The sequence below is a fragment of the Acomys russatus genome, chromosome 16, assembly GCF_903995435.1.
Source record: "Acomys russatus chromosome 16, mAcoRus1.1, whole genome shotgun sequence".
Classification (NCBI taxonomy): Eukaryota; Metazoa; Chordata; class Mammalia; order Rodentia; family Muridae; genus Acomys; species Acomys russatus.
The window spans coordinates 46,476,096-46,500,127 of NC_067152.1; the positions used below are offsets into that span (position 1 = coordinate 46,476,096).

A 24,032-nucleotide genomic window follows, 5' to 3' on the forward strand; every position below is an offset into this window, starting at 1 on the left:
CTCTGTGGCCTTCTTGGAGACCGGGGTGCAGGCAGGGACGGGAGCAGTGGGCCGGATCGGGAACGCAAGAGTGCGTGCGGCGGTCTCGGAGTCCGCGCGGTGTCCAGGCGCGGCCATCTGGCGAGCGGGATACCTCCCCTCCCCCGCATGGTGGGAACAAAGGAGCTGCTGCGCGCCTCCTGAGATGCTAGCTTCCGGGACCCTCTTCCTTCCTCCCTTTAAATTCCTCTTTGGAAAGGGTTATCGAATTTGGGGACGGGAGATGACAAAACCCACCGACCAAAAAGAGACAGGCTGCTCAGGGCCTCCTGAGTGCCCAGAGAGGTTGCTTTCTTCCCTGCTGCCCTTCCACTTAAGGCCCAGGCCACTAAAGCGACACCTTATGGGGCGATGGCCTTGTTGGGGGTGGGGGGTTGTGGTGAGGTGTCAGTGGTCCTAGACTGCCTCTCTATAGCTTAGCGCCTCAAAAAGCCTAGATGCAAAAGGGTGCCAGAGCCTCAGCCTTGGGTGTTAACCCTGACTTCTAGCTTCTCCAACTTGGCTGTCCACTCGGGTTCCTTCTGAAAGGTGCCTGAGCCCTGCCTCTGTAGCTGTCAGGGCCTCAGGGTAGCAGCGGGCTTGCAGGCAGAGTCTGGGCCTGTCCACAGAGAAGGACACCCCGGTCAGAGCAGGACATCTCTGCTCATCTTTTCACCAATGGAAGTTGCAAAGCTACTTGTCAGACACAGCCCATGCTGGTTGGAAGCACAGTGTTCCTAGGTGGGCTGTTGGGAAGCTGTCCCATGGCTCCTGGCATAAGCACCTGGAGAGAAGCCTCCCTGCAAACACACAGCACGAGTGGGCTGCAGAGACTCTCAACCGGCATCCAAGGCCACATTACTCAGTGTGGCTTTTCCTGTGACGTTTGTCTGGCCCACACCCGTGAGCCAGTCAGCCAGGAATCACAGTATGTTACACAGGTGCAAAATGAAGGTGCAGGAGTCACGATTAAGGGGGACACAGCAGCGTCCAGCCCCTCAGCCAGGCCACGGCTATCTTTACATTCTGCCGTGGGCAGGGCTCGTGAGCTTTTCGGAAGAGCGTGAGGGGTGTTCTGTGGTACCTGAGGCTGAGGGGGCTTCCCCTGGCCAGGCTCTTGCTCCTGGGAGGACCTCTCACACAGTGTTCTTTGTAGGTGGCCACTTAGTCTCCTCACCAGGTTGTAGAGGACACGGGGTCAGTGACATGGTCAGTAGGGGCCAGCCCAGGCTCTAGCATGCTTGTTGACACTGCGTCCCCATGTAGGACAAGACAGACAACTCTGCCGGCAAAGCAAATGGAGGATGTTTTAATGGCTTGGTAGCATCAGAAAGGCCATCATTTGGGAGTCTGCCCTGTGCTCACAGCCCACCTGTATGCCATGTGTACCCTCGTTCCCAATGTGTACAAGCACAGGCCCTAAGCACCAAGGTGGATGGACTGCGGGGGGCGGGAGGGGCGGGCATGCAGGGGACTGAGACTTAGTCCTTGAGGTTGTAGTTGCGGACCCTAGAGTGCCGCTGGCGCTGGCAGTTTGTAGGTTTAGCCGGGTGGGACTTGCCAGGTCTGGGGTGTGTGGCTTTTGGCTGAGGTTCCATCTTTAGCCCTTTGACAGCAAAGGCCCTATGCGTGGGGCCAGGGCTCCGGCTGACCTTTCGGAAGCAGCTGGCTCCTGGAGGTGCTGGGCACTCTACAGACAAGAGGCAGAAAACAGGTATGTTAGGAACACGGGAAGAGGAGGTGGGTGTGTGCCCAGGGTTGGTCACATCACAATCAACAGCCCATGGGGGACTCTCTGTTCTTTGCAGGGGCCTATACAGACCAGCAGGCCCTCCATAGTGAGTGACCTTGCCCTAGCCGGCAGCAACAACTGTGTTGGGTCCTGACTGCAGTGTAAGAGGTCTGTGTGGCCATGGGCCCACATATTCTCAAGTGACCCTGGACCTCCCCCACCCCCAGCACACAGAAATCTGGGCTCTGGAAACAAACAACAGCACCCCCCATTCCCCCCCCCCCCCCCCCCCGCAACACCCTTTCCTCCTGTGACCATTTCCTAAGGGCAGGAGCAGGAGGCTCCTGCTCCTGGGAGGACCTCTCACAACGTTCAGCCCTGTCCTCAGGGCCTGAGTATGTAGGGAGTGTTCATGAAGACTGGCCAGTCAGCACCTCTGACAGACGGGCCAAGGACCTGTAGCTGCACTGCACGTGGCACAGGTTAAAGCCCGCTTGGCTTTGCTGCTGCTAGAACCCAGACTTAATGGTTAAGTGTCTGTTAGTGAACTACATCTGGGCTTCGTAGGTGAGCATCTGTACCTTTTGAGCTTTTCTGTCTTTTGAGTCTTTGACAATAAAAAGTATCTCTCTTCTAAGACAAAACAGTTCACCTCTCTCAGGTGCACAGACAGACCTGTCCGTCCTGGCAGCTGGCTTGGCAGACCGGAAGCTTCTGCTTTACCTGGAGCTGGAGATTTTGCTTTTTTATACTTTTTGTTTTCCTTTTTAGGTAGGATCTCCTATGTGGCTCTAATTTACCAGGAACTCACTATATAAACTGCCTAGCCTAAAAATTAGAGACCCGCCTGCCTCCCAAGTGCAGGGATTAAAAGCGTGCACCACCGTATGCTCTGTGTTTCACAGCAGAGCCTAGTGTCTTGCAGACCTAGCCGCACTGCTTGCCACCCTTGGCTCAGCCATCTTACATGCATGAGGCAACCTGGGAGGTGAGCGCATTGTCTGTCCAGAGATGGCGAGCCCACCCCTACCTGGATCCCATGGACACACACTGAATGGGCACTGACTAGGATAAGAGTCAGTCCAGCCACACAGTGCCCAGCTGACCCACAGTGCAGTTGGCACGCAGCCTGAGTGCTTGCACAGGCTCCAGGAAAGTGACACCAGATGAACTGCCCTCTGCCTGCTTCCTGTCCTGTGTTTATTTCTACTTTACTATCCTGGGAGTGTATGTGTCTCTTTTAAGTCAGGGTCTTGCTCTGTAATCCAGGTTGGCCTTAAACTCACAGCAATCCTCCTGCTTCAGCTGTATGAGGGCTGGGTTACAGGTATATGATACTATGTCCAGCTTTCTGAGGAAACTTTTTGAAACATCTAGAACCAGTATCCTCATTAGGGTCATTTCTGCTCTAGTCCCTGCAGGGCCAGGCTCTGCCATCTGACCAGCAGGGCCAGGCTCTGCCATCTGACCAGCAGGACCAGGCTCTGCCTCTGACCAGCAGGACCAGGCTCTGCCTCTGACCAGCAGGGCCAGGCTCTGCCTCTGACCAGCAGGAACAGGCTCTGCCATCTGACCAGCAGGACCGGGCTCTGCCATCTGACCAGCAGGGCCAGGTTCTGCCATCTGACCAGCAGGAACAGGCTCTGCCATCTGACCAGCAGGACCGGGCTCTGCCATCTGACCAGCAGGACCAGGCTCTGCCTCTGACCAGCAGGGCCAGGTTCTGCCTCTGACCAGCAGGGCCAGGCTCTGCCTCTGACCAGCAGGGCCAGGCTCTGCCTCTGACCAGCAGGAACAGGCTCTGCCATCTGACCAGCAGGACCGGGCTCTGCCATCTGACCAGCAGGGCCAGGTTCTGCCATCTGACCAGCAGGGCCAGGTTCTGCCATCTGACCAGCAGGAACAGGCTCTGCCATCTGACCAGAGTCCTCTCTATAGGAGGAAAGGAAGTACCTGGCCTGCCTCCCAGACCTTCAGGGCAGGGGGTCCAGCCCCTACTCTGTAGCTGGGATGCATAACACTGATTATGTTGTCAAGCCTGTCTGGGGCCTGAGTCCCTGTGACCAGAGGTTTGGTTCCCACCTGTGCTGACCTGAGAGCCAATATCTGGCCTGCAAAACCCATTCTGGCTATCTGGAATTCGACTTTTTCACCTGGGCTCTTGAGTGGGCACTGGGGGAAATCTGGATGCACAGCTGTCTTGCACGTTGCCAGGCAAAGACTCCAGCACATCAGCCTCCTGTTTGCTCTGACTCTGCCCAGCACTTGACTTGTGGAAAGTTCTAGTTATATATTTTAGTGCTTATGCCTCTGGAGGGAGAGGAACTGGAGCCTTGTGGGCCCATGTGTGTGGGGTTACTGCAGCGCCATGGCGTGTCTTCATTGAATGCTTGACCCTGGGATGGGGGGGGGTGCGGGGGGAGAGCTGACTGTGTGTGGAGATGGGCCTGGCTCTTACCTGCAGCGAGGGCACTAAAGCATCTGACTACAAGGCGTATGCTTTCTGAGCCACAGCTCTCTTGCACCTGAGATTCCTAGCCCCCAGAGTCACCTTCAGAGCTACTATCTCAGCTGGCTGGCTCCAGAGTATGCTATGACCTCCCAACTCTATGGCTGCCCTGATGTAGCTTTGCAAAGGACTGGGCTCAGTGAGGTCTCCAGAACCTGCCTTGGAGCTGGGGAGGGCTTGCCCTTTCTCTCTCATCGTAGGTAGCTGCCTCAGCCAGCCCTGTCTTTGGGGGTTAGCCAACCTTCACTGAGACCTCTCTCCTAGCCCCATAGGGCCTTGTGTGTGCCTCAGCTTTCTTGGCTTTCATCCTGGGCTGCTTTTTTTTTCCATCGTGCTTATCAATTAGGTCGTATTACACTTTCTGGCCCTTCCAACTCCCCAAGGCTCCCTGCCACCTCCACGGTACCATCCAAGCCTTCCTTCTGTGTGCCCTGCATGGGTGCTCAGCCCTCTTGTTCACATGCAGTAATGTCCCAGCATCCCCAATCCTGTACCAACCCCTTGCCTCATGCCTTTTCCTTTAATTTATTTTTTTGGTTTTTCAAGACAGGGTTTCTCTGTGTAGCCTGGCTGTCCTCTAACTCACTCTGTAGAGCAGGTTGGCCTTCGAACTCAGAAATCTGCCCACCTCTGCCTCCTAAGTGTGTGGTTTAAATTTTTTAAAAATAGTTTTATTATTATTTTTTTGTCTTTTGATACAGGGTTTCTCTGTGTAGCCTTGGCTGTCCTGGAGTCACATTGTAGACCAGGCTGGCCTCGAACTCACAGAGATCCACCTGCCTCTGCCTCCCGAGTGCTGGGATTAAAGGCCTGCGCCACCACGCCGGCATTTTTTTTTTTTAAATCACCCTATGCCTTTTTCTAAAGGGACCTCTAACCTTGGGTAATCAGATGCTACCTAACTACTCACCATCACTGTGGGAACCCAAAGGCACATGGCCAGCAGCTTGGGCTCTATTCACAGGACTGTTAGATACCATGTCCCCTTGAGCTGCACCACAGCAAAGAGCAAGAAGCTCAGCTAACACCCACTGCCATGGGGTTCAAGAGAGGGAGCCCCAGGTGGTTTGTCCTGCCATCTCTCCTGGTGTGGACACTGGACCTGTCTCTTTCAGGCTGCACTGCCTAAAGCACGCCATTTGTATAGGGAGCACACAGAGAGGCTGTGCCCCACAAATGCCTGCCCGTGCCGGCCTAATTCTAACCCTGCCTCCGGGAGGAGTGGGAGAAGTGAGTAGACAGGGCTGAGAACGGGGGGGTTGGGGGGGGGGCAGCTGCAGGAGGAGCTGCACTGTGAGGTGGCCTGAGGACTTCTAGAAGGTAAGGTGGAGAGGCAGGAGAGGTTCAGGCACATAATATGGGGATGGCCAACTTGTGTTGGCTGGCTTCTAGATAAAATTTGTGACAGAGGTACTTCTTCAGGGTCTACCTACCAACCTGAGGCTGCAGGCAGGCTCCTGAGCGTCCTAAGCTATACTGGTAGAGCAGGCTAAGGACAGTGGGGCTGTTAGATCCTCAGTGTGTGGGGAACAAGCCCCTCCCTACCTCACTGTGGCGCCTAATGGTTGTGGCATCTCTGGGCTGCCATACCTTAGCTGTTCTTTGCTTTCCCCGCCCAGGACAGCTGAGTGAGGTGATGCTCCCTCCCTTCATCTTCCAGTGTGGCCTTATTGGGGGAGGATGCTGGCCACGCTGACACAGGCTGTTCAGCTTGCTCAAGACATTATGGGCAACTGGCCAGGTCAAAGGCCTCCCCTGAAATCGTTCTCTGGAGGTTTGGCCAATGACCCTTTGGACCCCATGAGCTGCTTTCTGTGCCCCCAGGAAGGAGAGCCAGAGGGATGACATGCCTGTAGCACATGCAGGGAGGGTGCACTCATCCAGGTTGGGCCTGAGGGCCAGGGCCAGAGGCACAGGCCGTGCTCTGATGCCTGGTGGGAGCGTACAGCTTGCCACTGTGTCTCTCAGCTTCAGCGAGCTGCTGTATGGAGATCAGGAGGCCTCCTCCCTCAGCCTGAGGTAGGGAAGAGCCCTGAGGACATGGTTTCATGAGGAGGGAGCCTGGCTTCACACAACTAGTGTGCAGCACAGGGCCCAGTGCACAGGATTGTTTTGTAGGTTCCAGGACAAACAGGACTTGCTGGTCTGGGCAGGGGCCCTCAGGGATTGGATGAAGAGGGACACTACCCAGCACTTCTCTGGCTTGGGGATAAAGGGGTCAGTCTACACTGAGGCAAGGTTCCTCGGGGAGCCGTGTAGTGGCGCTCAGGGCTGAAGACTGTCCCTCCTGCCTCGGTGGCTTTCAGCTCCCTCCATACTACCAAGTGCTCATGGTAGCTGTTTCTAGGACAGGCAGGACAGCTACAGGGCCGGAGTCATTCACTACAGGAGAAGGGACGTTTTGGAGGCACGGGCTGGGCCACTGTGTCCCTCGCACAGATAGGAGTTCCCCAGGCAGGCCGGTCTCTCCCACTCTCCCCCATACCACTCGAGTTCTCCCATGCTGCTTTAGGAGCACACGGAGCTCCCGTGTTTAAGGCCAGAGGCCGCTGTCCTCAGATAATGCGGATTCCTTGACTGTGGAGTTTGGAGCACAGGCATGCCACTCTGACTGGCTAAGAGGGACTCTCTGGTCACTAGGACACTGCTGGGAGGTGACACCTGCTGCAGTTTCAAATGTCTGACGTGCACCTCCACCCCCATGGACAAGGGTGTCCCACTCAGGTGGCTGCACTGTCCTTGTCCATATGAAGGGTCCTCAGGACTCAGCGAGGAATGGCATGGGCTTGGCGAGCGCACACCTTAGCCGTCTATCAGCCTGCTACCAGCTTCCCACTTCAGACAAAAATCAGTGGTGGCACAGAGCACATGCCAAGAGGACACCAGTCCCTGTCTCTCCTGAGTGCCCACCAATCTCTCACCTCCCATTCTCAAACTCAGGCCAGACAGGGACCATGGCCTTTGACCCTGCTAGACTGATTAGTTCTGAAGTTTTGTTAGGAAGGCCACATTTCCTAACCCTGAGCTTGAATGAAATGTTTTATTGGAGAACTGCTGCCAGAGTATCCAGCAGTAGTTACCTACTCTGGAGAAAAACTAAAAACAAAACAAAAACAAAAACGAAAGAGACAAGGTTTCTCTGTGTAACCCTGGCTGTCCTGGAACTCACTCAAGGCTGGCCTTGAGTTCACAGAGACCCGTCTGCCTCTGCCTCCTGAGCACTGGGGTTAAAGGTGTGCAGCACCGCAGGCACTGGATTATGGTTCATATAATGGTTTTACTCGCAGAACCCTCTTGTAGAAATTTCTAAAGCAGGGTGAGGCCAGATGTGGTGGCACACGCCTCTAATCCCAGCACTGCAGAGGCAGAAGCAGATGGATCTCTGGGAGTTCCTAGACTGCCAGAGTTACACAGCGAAACCCTGTCTTAAAAAAAAAAAAGAAGAAAGGAAGGAAAAGAAAAAGTAGGGAGAGAAACTTTAGCCAATAGTCAAGTCCTATCTTCTCCAAATTCTCCAAAAGATCAGAAAAGAGTAAGAGCTGAGCTGGGCTAATGACACACGGGAGGCAGAGGCAGGCAGATCCAAATTCGAAGTCAGCCTGGTCTACACAGTGAGTCCAGGACAGCCAAGGCTACACAGAGAAACCCTCTCTTGAAAAACAAAACAAGGAAACAAACAGAAATTGAAAAGTAGAGGGTGGGAAAATGGCTCAGTAGGTAGAAGTGCTTGCTATACAAGCTGTGACCTGAGTCCAACCCCAGGAGCCCACGTGAAGGTGGAAGGAGGGAACCAACTCCACTAAATTGTCCTCTGACTCCAACGTGGGTGAATGATGTGCACATGACCTGCCCCCCCACAGCACACACACGCACATCAGACACACACCACACCACACACAAACACACCACACACACACATGCACATACACGCCACACAACACACACATGCATACACACACATGCACATACACACCACACACACATACACACCACATACATGCAAACACACCACACACACACATGCACATACACGCCACACAACACACACATACACACCACATAAAACCAATCTAGGCAAAGGATACCAATCAGCGCTAAGATGGACACGCCCGCACCGCAGGGCTGGCCCACACCAGGGCCGCCACTGTTTCACCATACTCGCTTTAGCATAGACACAGGACTGGGCAAGGTTTAAGGCCTGTCTGTGATGACAGGGACATAAAGTGCCTTTACAGTTCTGGCACAGGACACGAGGCTTTGCGCATGCTGGGCACACACTCGAGCACTGAGCTCCAGCCCCTGCTAGAAGTGCTCGGCGGTGTGATAAAGGTCCCATTGAGAAGCACACAGCAATCATCACATTTAGGAGCTTTAGCCTAATCCCCTTATTTAGGAAGGATACAAGACAACCACTGTCACCACTCCTGTTGCCATGGAGACAGGAGGCCCAGCCAACTCTTTAAGAGAAGAAGAAGGAGTGTGTGGACCGGAAGAGAGGAGACACATGGGAGGCCTCACCATCCGCTTAGTAGGAGGAAGAAGCAAAGCCAAATCCAGGAGCTCAGAAAGGCAAGTAGCTCCAGCTACACCCCAGACCGTTTCTGAAGCAGCCGTGAGAGCCGCAACTTAAGAAACGGCAGAGCTGAAGTGCCTGCCAGCTCCTTGTCACAAAGTTTTCCGAGCGCTGGGCCTGGGTGGGAACACGTGTCAGGGCCAGGTACCTGCTGGGCAATCCAGGAGGCCAGTCCTGGCGGCCTGCTTTTCGCCCCATTCAAGCTAAGTCTCCAGGGCAGGTAGTGTGTGTGTGTGCGCGCGCGTGCGCTTGTGAGTATGTGTGTGCATATGAGTGAGCATGTGTGTGTGTGTGTGTGTGTGTGTGTGTGTGTGTGTGTGTCTGGCGCCTCCACTGGCTCTGTCCCCAGGGTTCTACCACACTCCCATGGTGCCAGGGCTCCTGGCCTGTTTGTCTGCAGTAATGGCCTCCCTTGGTGTCCCTAAGTGCCACATAGGAGAACAATTAAGAAGCCTCCAGTGGCTTGATAAAAGTGAGATGTATCCTGCAAGGATCTAGAGAGACCACCAAACAGCACACAGCAGGACAAGGCGTTTCCTACATAGACTTGTCCTGATTTTGTCTGTAATGGGCCCAGATCTCCAAGGAGAAAGAATGTAGTAGTATTTTGTGTGTGTGTTGGAGGAGGGGGTCCATGTGTACCACAGCATGCTGGAAACTACGGGACAGCTTGTGGGAGTTCTTTCCTTTCACAGGGTGGATTCCTGAATGGAACAAAGGTTGTCAGGCTCAGAGGCAAGTGCCCTAACCTGCTGAGCCATTTCTCAGGCCTCTTCAATCATTTTTATTAAGGAGAAATTTACACACAATAGAGGGCATCTTCCTAGAACTTCCTGGCAATGTATCCATTTTGTAAAGTATCTACTCAAATGTTTTAGTAATTTTTCTTGTTTTCCTTTTTTTTTTTTTTTTTTTTTTTGGTTTTTTCCTTTTTCTTCCTGAGACAGGGTTTCTCTGTGTGGCCTTGGCTGTCCTGGACTTGCTTTGTAGACCAGGCTGGCCTCGAGCTCACAGTGATCCGTCTGCCTCTGTCTCCTGAGTGCTGGGATTAAAGGCTTTCCTTTCTCATGAATCAGAGTTTCATGTGTCCCAGAGTGGCTTCAGACTTGTGACTTTGGTCCTCCTGCCTCTGCCTCCCTGTCCAGGGATTACAGCCACGCACCATCACTCTCCCTTTATGTAACCCTGGTGACTGAGCTCAGGGCGTCGTGGACATGAACGCAGGAACCTGAACAACTGAACTATTTATCCCAAGCCCCAAGTTGTCAATTCAGATTTCCTGGATATGAATTTTTTTTCCTGGATATGAATTTTTGTTTTGTTTTGTTTTTTCGAGACAGGGTGTCTCTGTGTAGCCTTGGCTGGACTGGACTTGCTTTGTAGACCAGGCTGGCCTCGAACTCACAGAGATCTACCTGCCTCTGCCTCCCGAGTGCTGGGATTAAAGGTGTGCACCATGATGCCTGGGCCCTGGATATGAATTTTTAATATGTTTTTGTTGGTTTTCCTGTTTTGAGACAAGATCTCACTGTGTAGCCTCCAACTTGTGATCCTCCTGCCTCAGCTTCTTGAGTGCTGGGATTACAATTGTATGCTGCCAGGCCTGGAAACTTTGTTTTGCAATTTTGGGGTTAAACTGGGGTCTTCCAGGGTGGAAGTAATGGCTGAGTGACTAAAAACACTAGTAACTCCCACAGAGGACACGCATTCACTTCCAAGCACCCATCGGGGGGCTGAAAACCATCCCTGACTCCAGGTCACGGGACCCAATGCCCTCTTTTGGCTTTGGAAGGCACCAGGCACACATATTGTACGTGCACATACAGGCAAACACTCTTACACATAAAATAAACGAATAAACAAACAAACAGGGACTTTCCATCCATGGTGTAAGATGAGTACCCTGGCACTGAGCTTCAGGCTGGCCTCGAACTCACAGCACTCCCAATGCCGGAATTAAGTATGTGCTACCCTGACTTGCCTTTTTGTTCTTGGTGGGTTCCTGGGAGGAAAGCACATGTAGGCTCATGGGCCTTAAATATTTTCTTTGATTCTGAAGTGTCCGAGAATCAGCTCCATCAGAAAGGGAGCTGAGACTTGTGTCGTGGGTACCAGGTGTGGTGAGGAACGGCGGGGCTTCTCCTCGGACTCTTTGTGCGTTTTCACGTAACCCCTGTCCCTGCACTTATTGTCCATTCAACTCAACTGAGGAACCTCTGCCATTGGTAGCTTGACAAGCAGTGTTTGTAGGACCCAGTGCCAAGCCCTGGGGTCTGTATGGCTGCAGCACCAAGTTCCCCACACACCCTGTGGCATCACCATTTATGATTGGCGAGTCCTCTGGCTTTTTTTTTTTTTTTTTAATATTTTATTTAATTTTAATTTATGTGCATTGGTGTGAGGGTGTCAGATCTTAGAGTTACAGACAGTCGTGAGCTGCCATGTGGGTGCTGGGAATTGAACCCAGGTCCTTTGGATGAGCAGGCAGTGCTCTTAACCACTGAGCCATCTCTCCAGCCCCCTCTGGCCTTTGTTCCTATTTCCTGGTGCACAACTGCTAAAACCACAGTAGAGTCATGGCTCCCAGCCGTCTCCCTCCCCAACACTAAAGTATGCCCTAGCTCTCATACAACGTGCCTCAGCGTTTGAATGACGCCACTGACTCTGAATCACCTCTCCTGAGTCCATATAATTTAACATACAATATAAATGCTGTCCCTGTAAAGACCTGCTGCACTGTATTGTTGGATAGGACAGAAAGAGTATGTACATGTTTAATACAAATCCAAATACAAATTAATACAAACACACATTTTTAAAAGTATTTTCAGCCCATTTTGGTTGAAATCAGGGGCACAGATTAGCTTTATTTTCTGCTTGCTTTGGCCTAGCTTTGTTCAAAAGCCATCATCTCCTGGACTCACTACAATACTTATTCAATAGAATAATACAAATGGGGAGATTATATTAAGAAAATAGGAGCTGGGTGTGGTGGCGCACGCCTGTAATCCCAGCACTCGGGAGGCAGAGGCAGGCAATCTCTGTGGGTTCGGCCAGCCTGGTCTACAAAGTGAGTCCAGGACAGCCAGGGCTACACAGAGAAACCCTGTCTCGAAAAACCAGAAGCAAAGTATTATGGTATGGTGTGTGGCCTGAAGACAAAGCCAATAAAGTTGCAGGTAAACACGGTGCTCAGCTCAGCTCTTCAGAGGCTGAGACAGGACAACTGCTCTCCACACTGTAGTCACAGGCCTTTGCCACAAGGCTCAGCTGAAAATGTTATTTCAAAGTTACGTTCCTCGTTGGGGCTGTAGCTCAGCAGCGGAGTGCTTCCTAACCACGCACACGACCCTGGGCTCAACCTCCTCAGCAGAGCGAAATTAACCAACTAAATAAAATTACTTTCTTTGTAAGGTTGGACCTGGCAGCTAGAACAATAGAAAAATAGCTGATTAGGCAACCCTGGCTAGCCTTAGGGACGCTGTTCTGTGGGGTGAGGGCGGAGCAGTTGTGTCTCCAGGTCTGACTTCTGGGACTCGAGGTAAAGAGCTCGGCTTTGAGTTGGACAGGAGCAGTGGCCTCAGCAGCTCCATGTTGACAGTCTAGCCTGGTCACCCCAACAGGGCCCTCTTATTTCTGCCACCAAGTCCTGATTCAGCAAACGAAGCTGGAGCCATTTCCTCCCTTTCTTGGGCTACTGTTTCTGTGTTCCTTTTTCTGCTCTCAAGAGATCTTATTTTTATGTTTTCCCTGCATGTGTGTAGCTGTGCATGTAGATGCGGTCTTCAGAGGTGTTTTCATCTGGAACCACTGCCTGTTGGGACTTAACCCTGTCACTGAGACACTGACTAGAAGCAGCCATGCTAACTGGTCAGTTATCTCCTGCGTACAGTGCTCTGCCTGCATGTGCATCTGCCTGCCAGAAAGGGGCACCAGATCCCAGTATAGATGGTTGTGAGCCACCATGTGGGTGCTGGGAATTGTGGGTGCTCGGGACTTCTGGAAGACCAGGCAGAGCTCTTAACTGCTAAGCCATCTCTCCAGCCCCTGTTTGGTTGTTCTTTGAGACAGGGTTTCTCTATGTAGCCTTGGTTGGTCTGTACTCTCTTTGTAGACCAGGCTGGCCTTGAACTCACAAAGATCCGCCTACCTCTGCCTCCAGAGTGCTGAGATTAAAGGCGTGTGCCACTGTGCCTGGCTCTTCTTGATGTTCTTAATCATGGGTGTGGTGACACACTCCTGTAATCTTAGCCCCTTGGATATAGAGGCTTAGGATAGTATAAGGTCCCACACAGTATGTGCAAGGTCAACCTGAGCTATATTAGATCCTGTCTTAAAAAATAAAATAAAGGGCTGGAGAGATGGCTCAGAGGTTAAGAACACTGGCTACTCTTCCAGAGGACCCAGGTTCAGTTTCCAGCTCACAGCTGTCTATCACTCTAGTCCCAGAGGATACAACGATCTCATCTGGCCTCAGACATACACGTGCATTATTCTGTCTACAAAGTACATGTGCTTACGGTGCTGGTCTGGAACGCCAGGCTCCACTGTCTTCCTGCCTTGGTCTCTGGAGTAACTGGCTGCTGTGTGGGCTCCTGGGACAGCACATAGCTGAATCCTGCTTTTCCTTTCAGTCAGTAAGCATGGTGCTTAGACCATATAACTGTACTTTATTCTCAGAAGCTAGAGACTGAACTCTGTCACACATGCCAGGGCTGTCTCCGCCCCCCTCACGCACAAAGTCTCATGTAGCCTAGGTTGGCCCCAAACTCCCTATATGGCTGAAGTACTTGACGTTCTTGCCTTTGCCTCCCACATGCGAGGATGAGAGACCTTTGCCACTGTGCTTGTTTCTGCCGTGTTGGGGATGGGGACGCATGGACTCAGGGTAGACACACTCTCTGATGAACATCCTCAGCCCCTAGTGTTCTAACGCTGAGCCACACACAGGCCATACTGCTTCTCTGTTTTGTTTTTAAGTCATTGCTTTTTGTAGACAAGTTGTCTGTGTAGGTAGCACAGGCTAGCCCTGACTTTCCAACCCTTCTATCTCAGTCTAAGTGCTAAAGTTACAGGAAGGAGCACACACGGACCTGTATTTCCAGGGAAATCCTGGCTTGTGGTTTCTGAGAGAAACATGGCAGGATTTTAATCTTCCTTTCTCATGTGCAATGTGCTAGTTTTTCTCTGATAGTTTTAAGATTTTTCTCTTAATCGCCTCTCTCTTTTTTTGTTTTTGTTTTGTTTTGAGACAGGGTTTCTCTGTGTGTATCCCTGGCTGTCCTGGACTCACTATGTAGACCAGGATGGCCTCGAACCCACAGGGATTCACCTGCCTCATCCTTTATTTATTTGTTTGGTTGGTTTTTTTTTTTTTTTTTTTGCTTTTGTTTTTGTTTTTGAGACAGGGTTTCTCTGTGTAGCCTTGGCTGACCTGGACTTGCTTTTTGTAGACTAGGCTGGCCTTGAACTCACAGTGATCCTCCTGCTTCTGCCTCCCAAGTGCTGAGATTAAAGGTGTGCGCCACCACCGCCTGGCTACCTGCCTCAATTTTACTCCCAGCTCTCGGGAGGCAGAGGCAGGCAGATTGCTGAGTTCGAGGCCAGCCTGGTCTACAAAGCAAGTCCAGGACAGCCAAGGCTACACAGAGACTCTGTCTCAAAAAACAAACAAACAAACAAAAACCCCAAGAAGATATTTTTATTATTGTTTGTGCAAACCTGTGTAGGCGTGCGTATGGTGTCCACAGGGAGTCCACAGTGCACACTCAGAGGCCAGAAGAAAATGTTGTGGTGTTATCTCCTCCCACGTATCTGTGGGTGACAGGGATCCAACTCAGACGCCAGTTCTGTTTGGCAAGCCTTACTCACTGACCCACCGCCCTGGGCCGTTTATCACTGATTTTAAAAAGTGTGATCTTTCTGCCTGGTGGAGCATGCCTTTTAATCCCAGCACTAGGGAGGCAGAAGTAGTGGAAGTCAGTCTACCACACAATGAGTTCCAGACCAGAGAGCTACAGAGTGAACCTTATCTTAACTAAAGCCAGGCAACCAAACAAGTCTCATCAAGATGTGAGATTGTGGAGATTATGATTGGAATTAAATGTTTGCCACCACCATCTGGCAAGGCTTTCTTTTTTAAAAAAAAAAAAGAGAAATAGGAAAGGAGTGGATGGGTAGGAGTGGAGCAACAGGAGGGCCTGGGCAGCCAGGAGGAAGGGGAAACTGAGGTCAGGATGTAGGAAAGATAATTTTGAAAAGGAGAAAAACAACAACAACAACAACAAAAAAAAACTTTTTAAAAAAGCCCCTGTGGGATTCTGTTCATTAGAGTGGTCTTCTCTGGTCTTCTCTGGACAGCAGATTTCGTGCTCGGAACATGGAAAACAACAGCCTTTCTCAACGGGCCCTTTCACCCACCTGATCTAGTAACTCCAGAAACTACAAGCCCAACTTTTCCTGATAAGAGGGAAGTTCCAAGGAGTGCCCCACCAGTGCTGAGATCCTAGCCTCCAACAAATGGTCTCTAATTGCCCCTGGCGCCGTCCCCTGCACACAGGACAATTAAGTACTGTTTTAACTCCTGTGATAGAGGCCATGTTATGGAGGCACAGCAACACTGTCTGCAGATGAGGAATCCTGGCTCCTTCAGCCCTAGCGAATCAGACACATTCCCCCTCACTTCCCAGGGTCTGTAACTCCCTAATTCACAAGCAAAGTTGCCTTAGACTCCTCCCCAGGGCTTCTAGCCTGTTGCCAATGTGCTCAGTCACCTGCTCCAACCTGCTTGCCAACCAACCGCTAGGGATGCACTCATGGAGGGCATCTTGCCCTGTCTCCCAGGTCCGCATCCCCTCCCCCTGCTGTGCAGGGTTCAGGATGCAAACCTGCCTGCCTGCCTGCCTGCAAAAACCCAGATCTGTGAGATGCTGATGACACAAGCTCCCAGCCCCAAATGTGTTGACAACAGCCCAGGCTGGCCTAAAACTACCTAAGTCAGTGGTTCTCAGTCTGTGGGCTGCTACCCCCTTTGGGGTCACATTTCAGATATGCACATTACGAATCCTAACAGCAAAACTACAGTTATAAAAGAGCAATGAAATCACTTTGTGGTTGGGTTGCCACAACATGAGAAGCTGGGTTCAAGAGTCGCAGCATCAGGACAGAAGCGCTGAGCTGAGCAGCCGTGGATGACCGCCACCTTTTGACCCTCCTCCAGTGGATCCTGCGCTGCGTATCCCGGGAATGGGAATGGCCACTCACATTGTGTGGAGCCTGCACAGCCCTGCCCTGGCTCCGGAAACATCATCTTTTAGTATTTTTTCTTTTTTATTCCTCTTCCCCTTAACTCCTCTCTCTCCTCTCTTTTTTTCGCCCTCCCTCACTGAATTTTTGAGCTGGAGTCTCAAGCTATCAAGTACCCCAGGCTGGCCTCAAATACATTTATTTTTAGGGGGAGGGATTCTTGAGACAGGGTCCCATGTGTAGTCCTGGCTGGTTTGAAGCTTAAATGTAGACCAGGCTGGCCTTGAACTTGTGGCTGTCTCCCTGTACCTGGTTTTCATTTTGTGGTGCAGGGAAGAATAGAGCCTTGGGCATGCCGACAGAAAAGCCCTGTCTCACAAAACAAACAAACAAACAAACAACGCCCCCCAAACAAAAGACAGGATTTTCCTGTGCAGCCCTGGCTGTCCTGGACTTGCTTTGTACACCAGGCTGGCCTTGAACTCACAGAGATCCACCTGCCTCTGCTTCCTGAGTGCTGGATCAAAGGTGTGCGCCACCACGCCCAGCTTCTCTCTTTTACTAAGACTCTACCACAACTACCATCCCTCCTGGCCTCCCCAAGCTCCATTTGCATCTCCTCCACACTGTACTGCCTGTGCTCGCCTGTTCCTTGCAGGGTCCCTGGAATCAGAGCCATACAGAGCCAGGTGACCTAGAACTGACTTCTGTTCCCCTGCTTTGAGGGTGGCACTCAGTGAAGCCAGTTGTTTATGGGGACCTTAGAGTCCTGTTCTTATTGCCAGAGCTTTCAGAAGCAGAAGTGGGTGCCTAGAATAAATACCACTAAGAAGCAAGCCAATTTGGTTATTTCTAAATGTATTTGCTTTGCTTTAGAAGTGACTTCAAGTTGGGTGTGGTGGCACACGCCTTTAATCCCAGCACTTGGGAGGCGGAGGCCAAGGCAGATGGATCACTGTGAATTCGAGGACAGCCTGGTCTACAAAGCGAGTCTAGGACAGCCAAGGCTACACAGAGAAACCCTGTCTCAAAAAACAAAAAACAAACAAAAAGAAGTGGCTTCAACATGTTGCTTTTCTAAGGGGCAGTTGCCGTTTCCTCACAACTATTTAAGAAACACAACATATCCCTGGGCACCCCTGTCTCACGACTGTAGAGGGTGCCCTGGCCTGAAGGGCCCCAGCGCAGACAGCAAACATCCACTTCCATAGGTTTGCTTGTTTCCTGTTTCTAAAACATTAGCTGTTGTTTTGTGCGTTTATGTATGGCTGTTCTAAAGGTGTGGGCCACCACAACCTGCCTTTTTTTCCTTTAAAAATATTTATATTTTATTTTGTTTGTTTGTTTGTTTGTTTGGAGACAGGGTTTCTCTGCATAGCCCTGGCTGTCCTGGACTCACTCTGTAGACCAGGCTGGCCTCGAACTCCAGTGATCCACCTATATTTTAAGTGTGTAGACATGCACTGAACCATCTGGAATTGGAGTTATAACAACCACGAGCAGCTATGTGGGTCCCTGGAATCAAGACTCAGGTCCTCTGGAAGAGTAGCCAATGTTCTTAAGTACTGAGCCATCTCTCTAGCCCTGCACAGACCTCTGTGGAGGCAGTTCCAAGATGCTGTGGAGCTGAGTGCAGGCATCTCAGAAAAATGGTGCCAGCAGCAGGCTCTTATTCAGCGACAGGGACCAGGCCAAGGACAGGCAAGCTTAGAAACTGGGAGGAACCATGACCTCATGTGTGAGGACAGTATTGGCTGTAGTGGACGGCGGGCAAAGAGGCGTGAGGACAGTCTTGGCTGTAGTGGACGGCGGGCAGAGGGGCGTGAGGACAGTCTTGGCTGTAGTGGACGGCGGGCAGAGGGGTGTGAGCCAGGTGTGCCCTCCTCTTCAATCTCCTGAGAGCTCAGCTTCTCCCTCGCAGAGCTGCTGTGCCCAGGATCTTCTGGCCCTGTGTACCTCACCTTGGCTATCACGGGCCTTGTGTCCACCTTCTAGCTCAGGTTATTCAGACCTTGGGGAATTCTGCATCAGTTCTCAAGTGTGAGATGCCGAGAGGAAAGGAAGATGGTGCTCTGGTTTAGTTTACAGCAGTCACAAACTGTTCTTGGAGGGTACTCATCCTGTAAGATTTTCACTTGATTTTTCTTATCGAGAACACGCACCACAAGCGGCTCATTACCATCTTCCACAAAGGCATCTTGACTGCTTCCCTGAGCTCACCTTGGGTTTCACAAGAGACACAAAGCACCCGCAGAAGCCAGACAGGGGGCAGGTCTGGTGCCAGGGACTCCTGGTTTATAAACATCACAGGAGGCCAGGCAGGGAACGAAAACCAACAAAGCAGAAAAGCATCAAAATGGAGTTACTCACAGGAAACCCCACATCACCGTCCTGAGGCTAACCTGCTTACCGGAGCCTGCAGGGACCAGGCTGGGGAGCCCACGGCCACTTCTCCCACACAGGCCTTTTCCTTTCCTTTCCTGCCTTCCTGCCCCCCACTTCCTCTTTCCTTCCTTAAAATGTTGTTTTACATGTGTCTGTTTTGCCCACCTGTGTAACATGTGTGCCACACGCATGCTGTGCCAAGGGTGTCAGGGTGCCGGATTTACTGGGACTGTTCTTACGGATGGCTGTGAGCCATCGTATGGAGCTGGAACTGAACCCAGCTCCTCTGTAAAAGCAACAAATGTCCTTAACCACTGACCCATCTCTCCAGTACTCCTTGTTCTTGGTTTTCAATCATTATTATTATTATTATTAATTATTTTTTGGTTTTCAAGACAGGGTTTCTCTGTGTAACCTTGGCTGTCCTGGACTCTGTAAACCAGGCTGGCCTCGAACTCACAGCAATCCGCCTGCCTCTGCCTCCCAAGTGCTGGGATTAAAGGCGTGCACCACCACGCCTGGCTTGTTCTTGGTTTTTTAAATCAGGGCTTTTTATTTATTTTTATTTTTTAAAAGATTTTATTTATTTATGTATGCACACTCTATCTGCACGTGCATCTGCCTGCCAAAAGAGGGCATCAGATTCCAGTGTAGATGGCTGTGAGCCACCATGTGGTTGCTGGGAACTGAACTCAGGACCTCTGGAGGAGCAGACAGTGCTCTTAACGGCTGAGCCATCTCTCCAGCCCTAGAACAGGGTCTTATGCAGCCTACACCGGCCCCAGCTTCCGACTGTGCTTCTGCCCTGTGAGCACTAGTGCCACAGGCGTTTGTGCCCTGTCCACACTTCCTTTTCTTACGACCGCGTCTTGTTCTAGTCCATGCTGGCCTCAAACAAACAAGCTATCCTCCAGCCTCAGGCTCCCTCGTGCTGAGATTAGAGGTATGAACCCCTCACCAGGGACGTTTCTTTTATTCTTAGATTTTATTTGTTTGTTTTCTGAGGCAGGGTTTCGCTATGTGGCCCTGGCTGTCTGGGAACTCTGTAGACCAGGCTAGCCTTGAATTCAGAGATCCACCTGCCTCTGCCTCTTGAGTGCTGGGATTAAAGGCCTGCCTAGTTTTATTTATTTTTATCTTGTATGTTTTAGTGCTTTTCTTAAATGTATATCTGTGTACAACATGTTCATACTGTGCCTTCAAAGGTCAGAAGTATGTGCCAGGTTCTCCAGGATTACAGTCACAAAAGGCTGTGAGCTGCCGTGTGGGTGCTGGGGATTGAACATAGGTCTTCTGGAAGAAAAGTCAGTGCTGCTATTATTATTATTATTATTATTATTATTATTATTATTATTATTATTATTATTATTATTATTATTACTACTACTACTAACGGGTTTTCAAGACAGAGTTTCTCAGATTCTCTGGCTGTCCTGGAACTCACTTTGTAGATCAAGCAGGCCCTCAAACTCAGAGATCTACCTGCCTCTGTCTCCCAAAGTGCTGGAATCGAAGGCATGTGCCACCATGCCTTGCCGCGGTCAGCACTCTTAACCGCTGAGCCGTTTCTGTCTCCCGTCTATCAGGCCCTCAGTTGGTGTTGACAGTCAGGCTGCTGTTGAGGTCCACGAGGCTGCCCTGTGACTGGACGGAGGCCACATCCAGGGGAGGCTTCGGGAATGCACAGATCCCCAGGGTTTTGTTTTGTTTTGTTTTGAGACAGGGTTTCTCTGTGTGACAGTCCTGGCTGTCCTGGACTCCCTCTGTAGACCAGGCTGACCATGAACTCACAGCAATCCACCTGCCTCTGCCTCCTGAGTGCTGGGAATACAGGCATTCGGCACTGCTCCTGGTTGTTAAAGTTTAATTAATTTTTAGTTTCTTTTAAAAATTTGCTTATTTTCTTTATGTGCACAGGTGTTTTTCCTGCATGTATGCACAGCACATGTAACCTTGGTCAGAAGAGGGTGTTGGGCCTTAGAACTGGAGTTATAGATGGTCATGAGCAGTCGTGTGAGCGCTGGGAATCAAGCCTATGCCCTTGGCAAGAACAATAAGATGGCTGAGCCATCTCTCCAACCCCCTGTTTTTGAGGGGAGGGGGGGCACACTTGTCACACCATGTACATGAAGGTTAGGGGTCAGTATGTGGTAGTTCTTTCCTTATCGTGTCTCAGAGTCCAAATCCTAGTTGTCAGGTTTGGCAGCACTTTTATCTACTAAGCCATCTTGCCAGCCCCTTCTCTTAATTTTTAAAAAAAGATTTATTTATTTATTATTATGTATACAGTGCTCTGCCTGCATGTACACCTGCATGCCAGAAGAGGGCACCAGAGCTCATTACAGCTGGTTGTGAGCCACCATGTGGTTGCTGGGAATTGAACTCAAGACCTCTGCAAAAGCAGACGGTGTTCTTAACCGCTGAGCCATCTCTCCAGCCTCCTTTACCTTATTTTATTTATTTTGGTTTTTCAAGACACAGCTTCTCTGTGTAGCCTTCTCTGTCCTAGAATTTACTGGGTTATGCAGGCTGGTTTTGGACTCAGAGAGATCTTGCATTACAGTACCTTAAACTGTTGTTATTTCAAGACAGGATTTCTCTGTGTAGCCCTGACTGTCTTGGAACTGTCTGTAGACCAGACTAGCCTTGAACTCACAGAGATCCCCCTGCCTCTGTCTCCTGAGTGCTGGGATTATAAAGGTGTGCACCACCCAGTTTACCTTACATTTTCTGAGACAGGATCTCTCTGTTATGTAGTCCTGGCTGCCCTGGAACTTGCTCTGGAGACCAGGCTGGCCGTGGACTACAGAGAGCCCCTGCCTCTGCTCCCCAGTGTGCCACCACACCTAACTAAGGCTTCTTGATGTTTTGAGACAAGGTCTCTCACGCAATCTGGAGCATGCTGTGGCAGCTGGGCTGACTTGCCAGCACCCTCAAATCCACCACAGGTGCACTTGGCTTATGTGGGCGCTGGGATCTGAACTAAGGGCCTCATGCTTAAGCGACAAGCATGTCTACCCACAAAGGCACCCCCTCAGGGCCCTACAGGAATTGTTTTGGCTGGGCAGTGTCAAAGGCACACCTTTAATGGAAGCAGCATGGATGCAGAGGCAGATCTCTGAGTTCTAGGACTGCCGGGGCCAGGCTGAGAAACCCTGCCAAAGCACAAACAAGCAAGCAAGCAAACTGTTTTGTTGTCGGTTTCAAAGTGAGCATTTTGAAGAAAGAAATGCTTTAGCCTCCCTGGGAACAGAAGCCTATAGGACCCACGGAGCCAGGGAGGAGCCACTGTGGGTGTGCCCAGGCCTAGCCCAGTGGCCACTTCCTGCCTGCCCCCTCCTGCTCCTGTCCTTTCCTGCTGGAGACACTGAGGCCAGGACAGCTCTCCTGAGGTGAGGCCTGAGGTGGAGGTCTGGCTATTGGAGCTGAGTCTGGGACAGTGAGACTCCACAATGAGGCCGGAGGACAAGGGGCGCTTGTTTAGCTCCCTTTCTTTGTTCCTTCTGGATCTCCAGATAAGAGAAGCCTGGTGTGGTGACACCGTGTGGCCATGGTCACTGTCAGCATGCGCACAGGAGCTGTGTTAGGTAAGCAGGTCTGAAGCAATGGCTTTGGAGTACAGTGCATTTTATCTTACTATTTTAAACAATCCTTTCCCCCGCTTTCCTTTCTTTTTCTTCTAGACTGGGCAGCCCAGGCCAGCCTCGGATTCATGAAGACCCACTTCCCTCAGCCTACCAGGAGCTGGAATTAGAGGCTTGTCACGAGGATGAGCTCAAAATCCACAACACTCTAAAGGAAAAAAAAAAAAAAAAAAACCCAACCCACTCCTTGCCCTGCACTAGCCCTCAGCTCGGCGGGAGGAGCTGGGCTAGCCCCAACCAGCAGCCACATTCCTCAGAAGCTGCCGCGCCCATGACCCTTTGGCCTGTGGGCAACCGTAGCCCTCTCCTGCTAAGCCCGCCCTTTCCCCCCAGCGCTGACTGGGCCTGTGCAGGCCAGGAACACCGAGAGAGCGAGCAGCTGTTTGGTGACAGTTATCTGGCCTCAGTCTCCACTTGAAAATGGGATCGCTGTACCTGGGCCTTTCTTGTACACCTCAAACCAAGTGCTTAGCTGGACTGAAGGTGCTTCCGGGATACGGGCTGGTCAGGCCACGCCTACCTGGAGCCCCTTCAGCGCCTGGTTCCTGCAGGTACAGGTTCTAGGCCCTGTCTCTGGCCTCCCCGCACTTTCTAGACCACTTGTCTACCCTCCCCAATGAGTCTGTTACCCTCAGTCTCCAGTTTCAATTGTCCTCTGTGAAAAGGTCACAAATCCACATTAAACCCAACCATGAAATAAATGCCTATAGCTTCAAAACTGCAGATTAGTGGGCTACGTGTGGTGGCACACTCCTTTAATCTCTGCAATCTGGAGCCAAAGGCAGGGAGATTTTAGTAAATTCAAGCCAACTTGGACTACACAGTGCGTGGTTCTGGAACAGAGTCAGTGATATAAAGTCACACCCTGTGATCCCAGCACTCGGGAGGCAGAGGCAGGTGGATTGCTGTGAGTTCGAGGCCACCCTGGTCTACAAAGAGAGTCCAGGACAACCAAGGCTACACAGAGAAACCCTGACTTGAAAAGCCAGAAAACCAAACAAAAACCACCCACTCAAACAAACAAACAAGCAAGCAAAAAAATCAGCAACAAACTGAACCAACCAAGTAAACAAAACACGTGATTGCAAAAGGAGCTGGAGGTGAGAGGATCAACAGTTCAGAATCATTTAAAGCTGCGGGGAGTTTGAGACAAGCCTGAGATACAGGAAGGCCTGCTTTAAAAACAAACAAACACCTCTAAGACCCTCAAATAATTGTAAATTAAACCCAACAATGTATCAGTTTTCATTTATGAGACTGAGAAAGATTTAGGCCCAGGGCACTGGAGCAGAGAGCTGCCTTCCACCCAGCTAGCCGGCAGCTGCAGGCTCAGAGCCAGGTTTTTTTTTTTTTACAACTATTTGGTAACACTTCAAACTCCCCACACCTTTGACCCAGCGATTTCCTCTCTAGATAATTGTCCACCTGTGGGCTCCCACAGTGAGGAGGACCACACTGCAGCACCCCGTGTAGTGTGGAAGATGACACACCTGAGACCTTGGGGCAAAATGAGCTTCCCAGTGCTATGGGCCACTCAAAAGATCTGTCAGCCCTACATATGCCACCAAGAGATCTTCAGATAAAATAAAAAAGGAAGCTGCTCGCGGCTACAAGCTGTTGGAAGGAAAAGGGCAAATGTGTGTTTTCGGTGCACTTGGCTCTGGCAGCTGGGTGTGTGGAGGGACTAACTGGGCAGTGGGCGGGCAGAGGCAGGCAGGGGAGGCAGTGTTGGGGGGAAGGCAGTGTTGAGCGGGAGGCCAGTGCTGTGGAGGAGGCAGCCTTGGGGTGAAGGCAGTGCTGCGGGGTTGGCCTGTGCTGCAGGGGAGGCAGTGTTGGGGGGGGGGGCCTGTGCTGTGGGGGAGGCAGTGTTGAGGGGGAGGCCAGTGCTGTGGGGGAGGCAGCGTTTGGGGGGAGGCAGTGTTGGGG

General features: G+C 51.3%; 1 protein-coding gene across 1 annotated transcript in view; it reads right to left on the reverse strand.

Moving 5' to 3' along the window:
* Positions 1–1,480: 1,480 nt before the first annotated feature.
* Positions 1,481–24,032, reverse strand: part of Ccdc57 (coiled-coil domain containing 57) — a 59,064-nt gene continuing 36,512 nt past the window's right edge. The window contains exon 9 of the mRNA XM_051159310.1: positions 1,481–1,708. Within this exon, the coding sequence (XP_051015267.1) occupies positions 1,500–1,708 (209 nt within the window). The 3' untranslated portion in view covers positions 1,481–1,499. The remainder of the gene's footprint in view (positions 1,709–24,032) is intronic.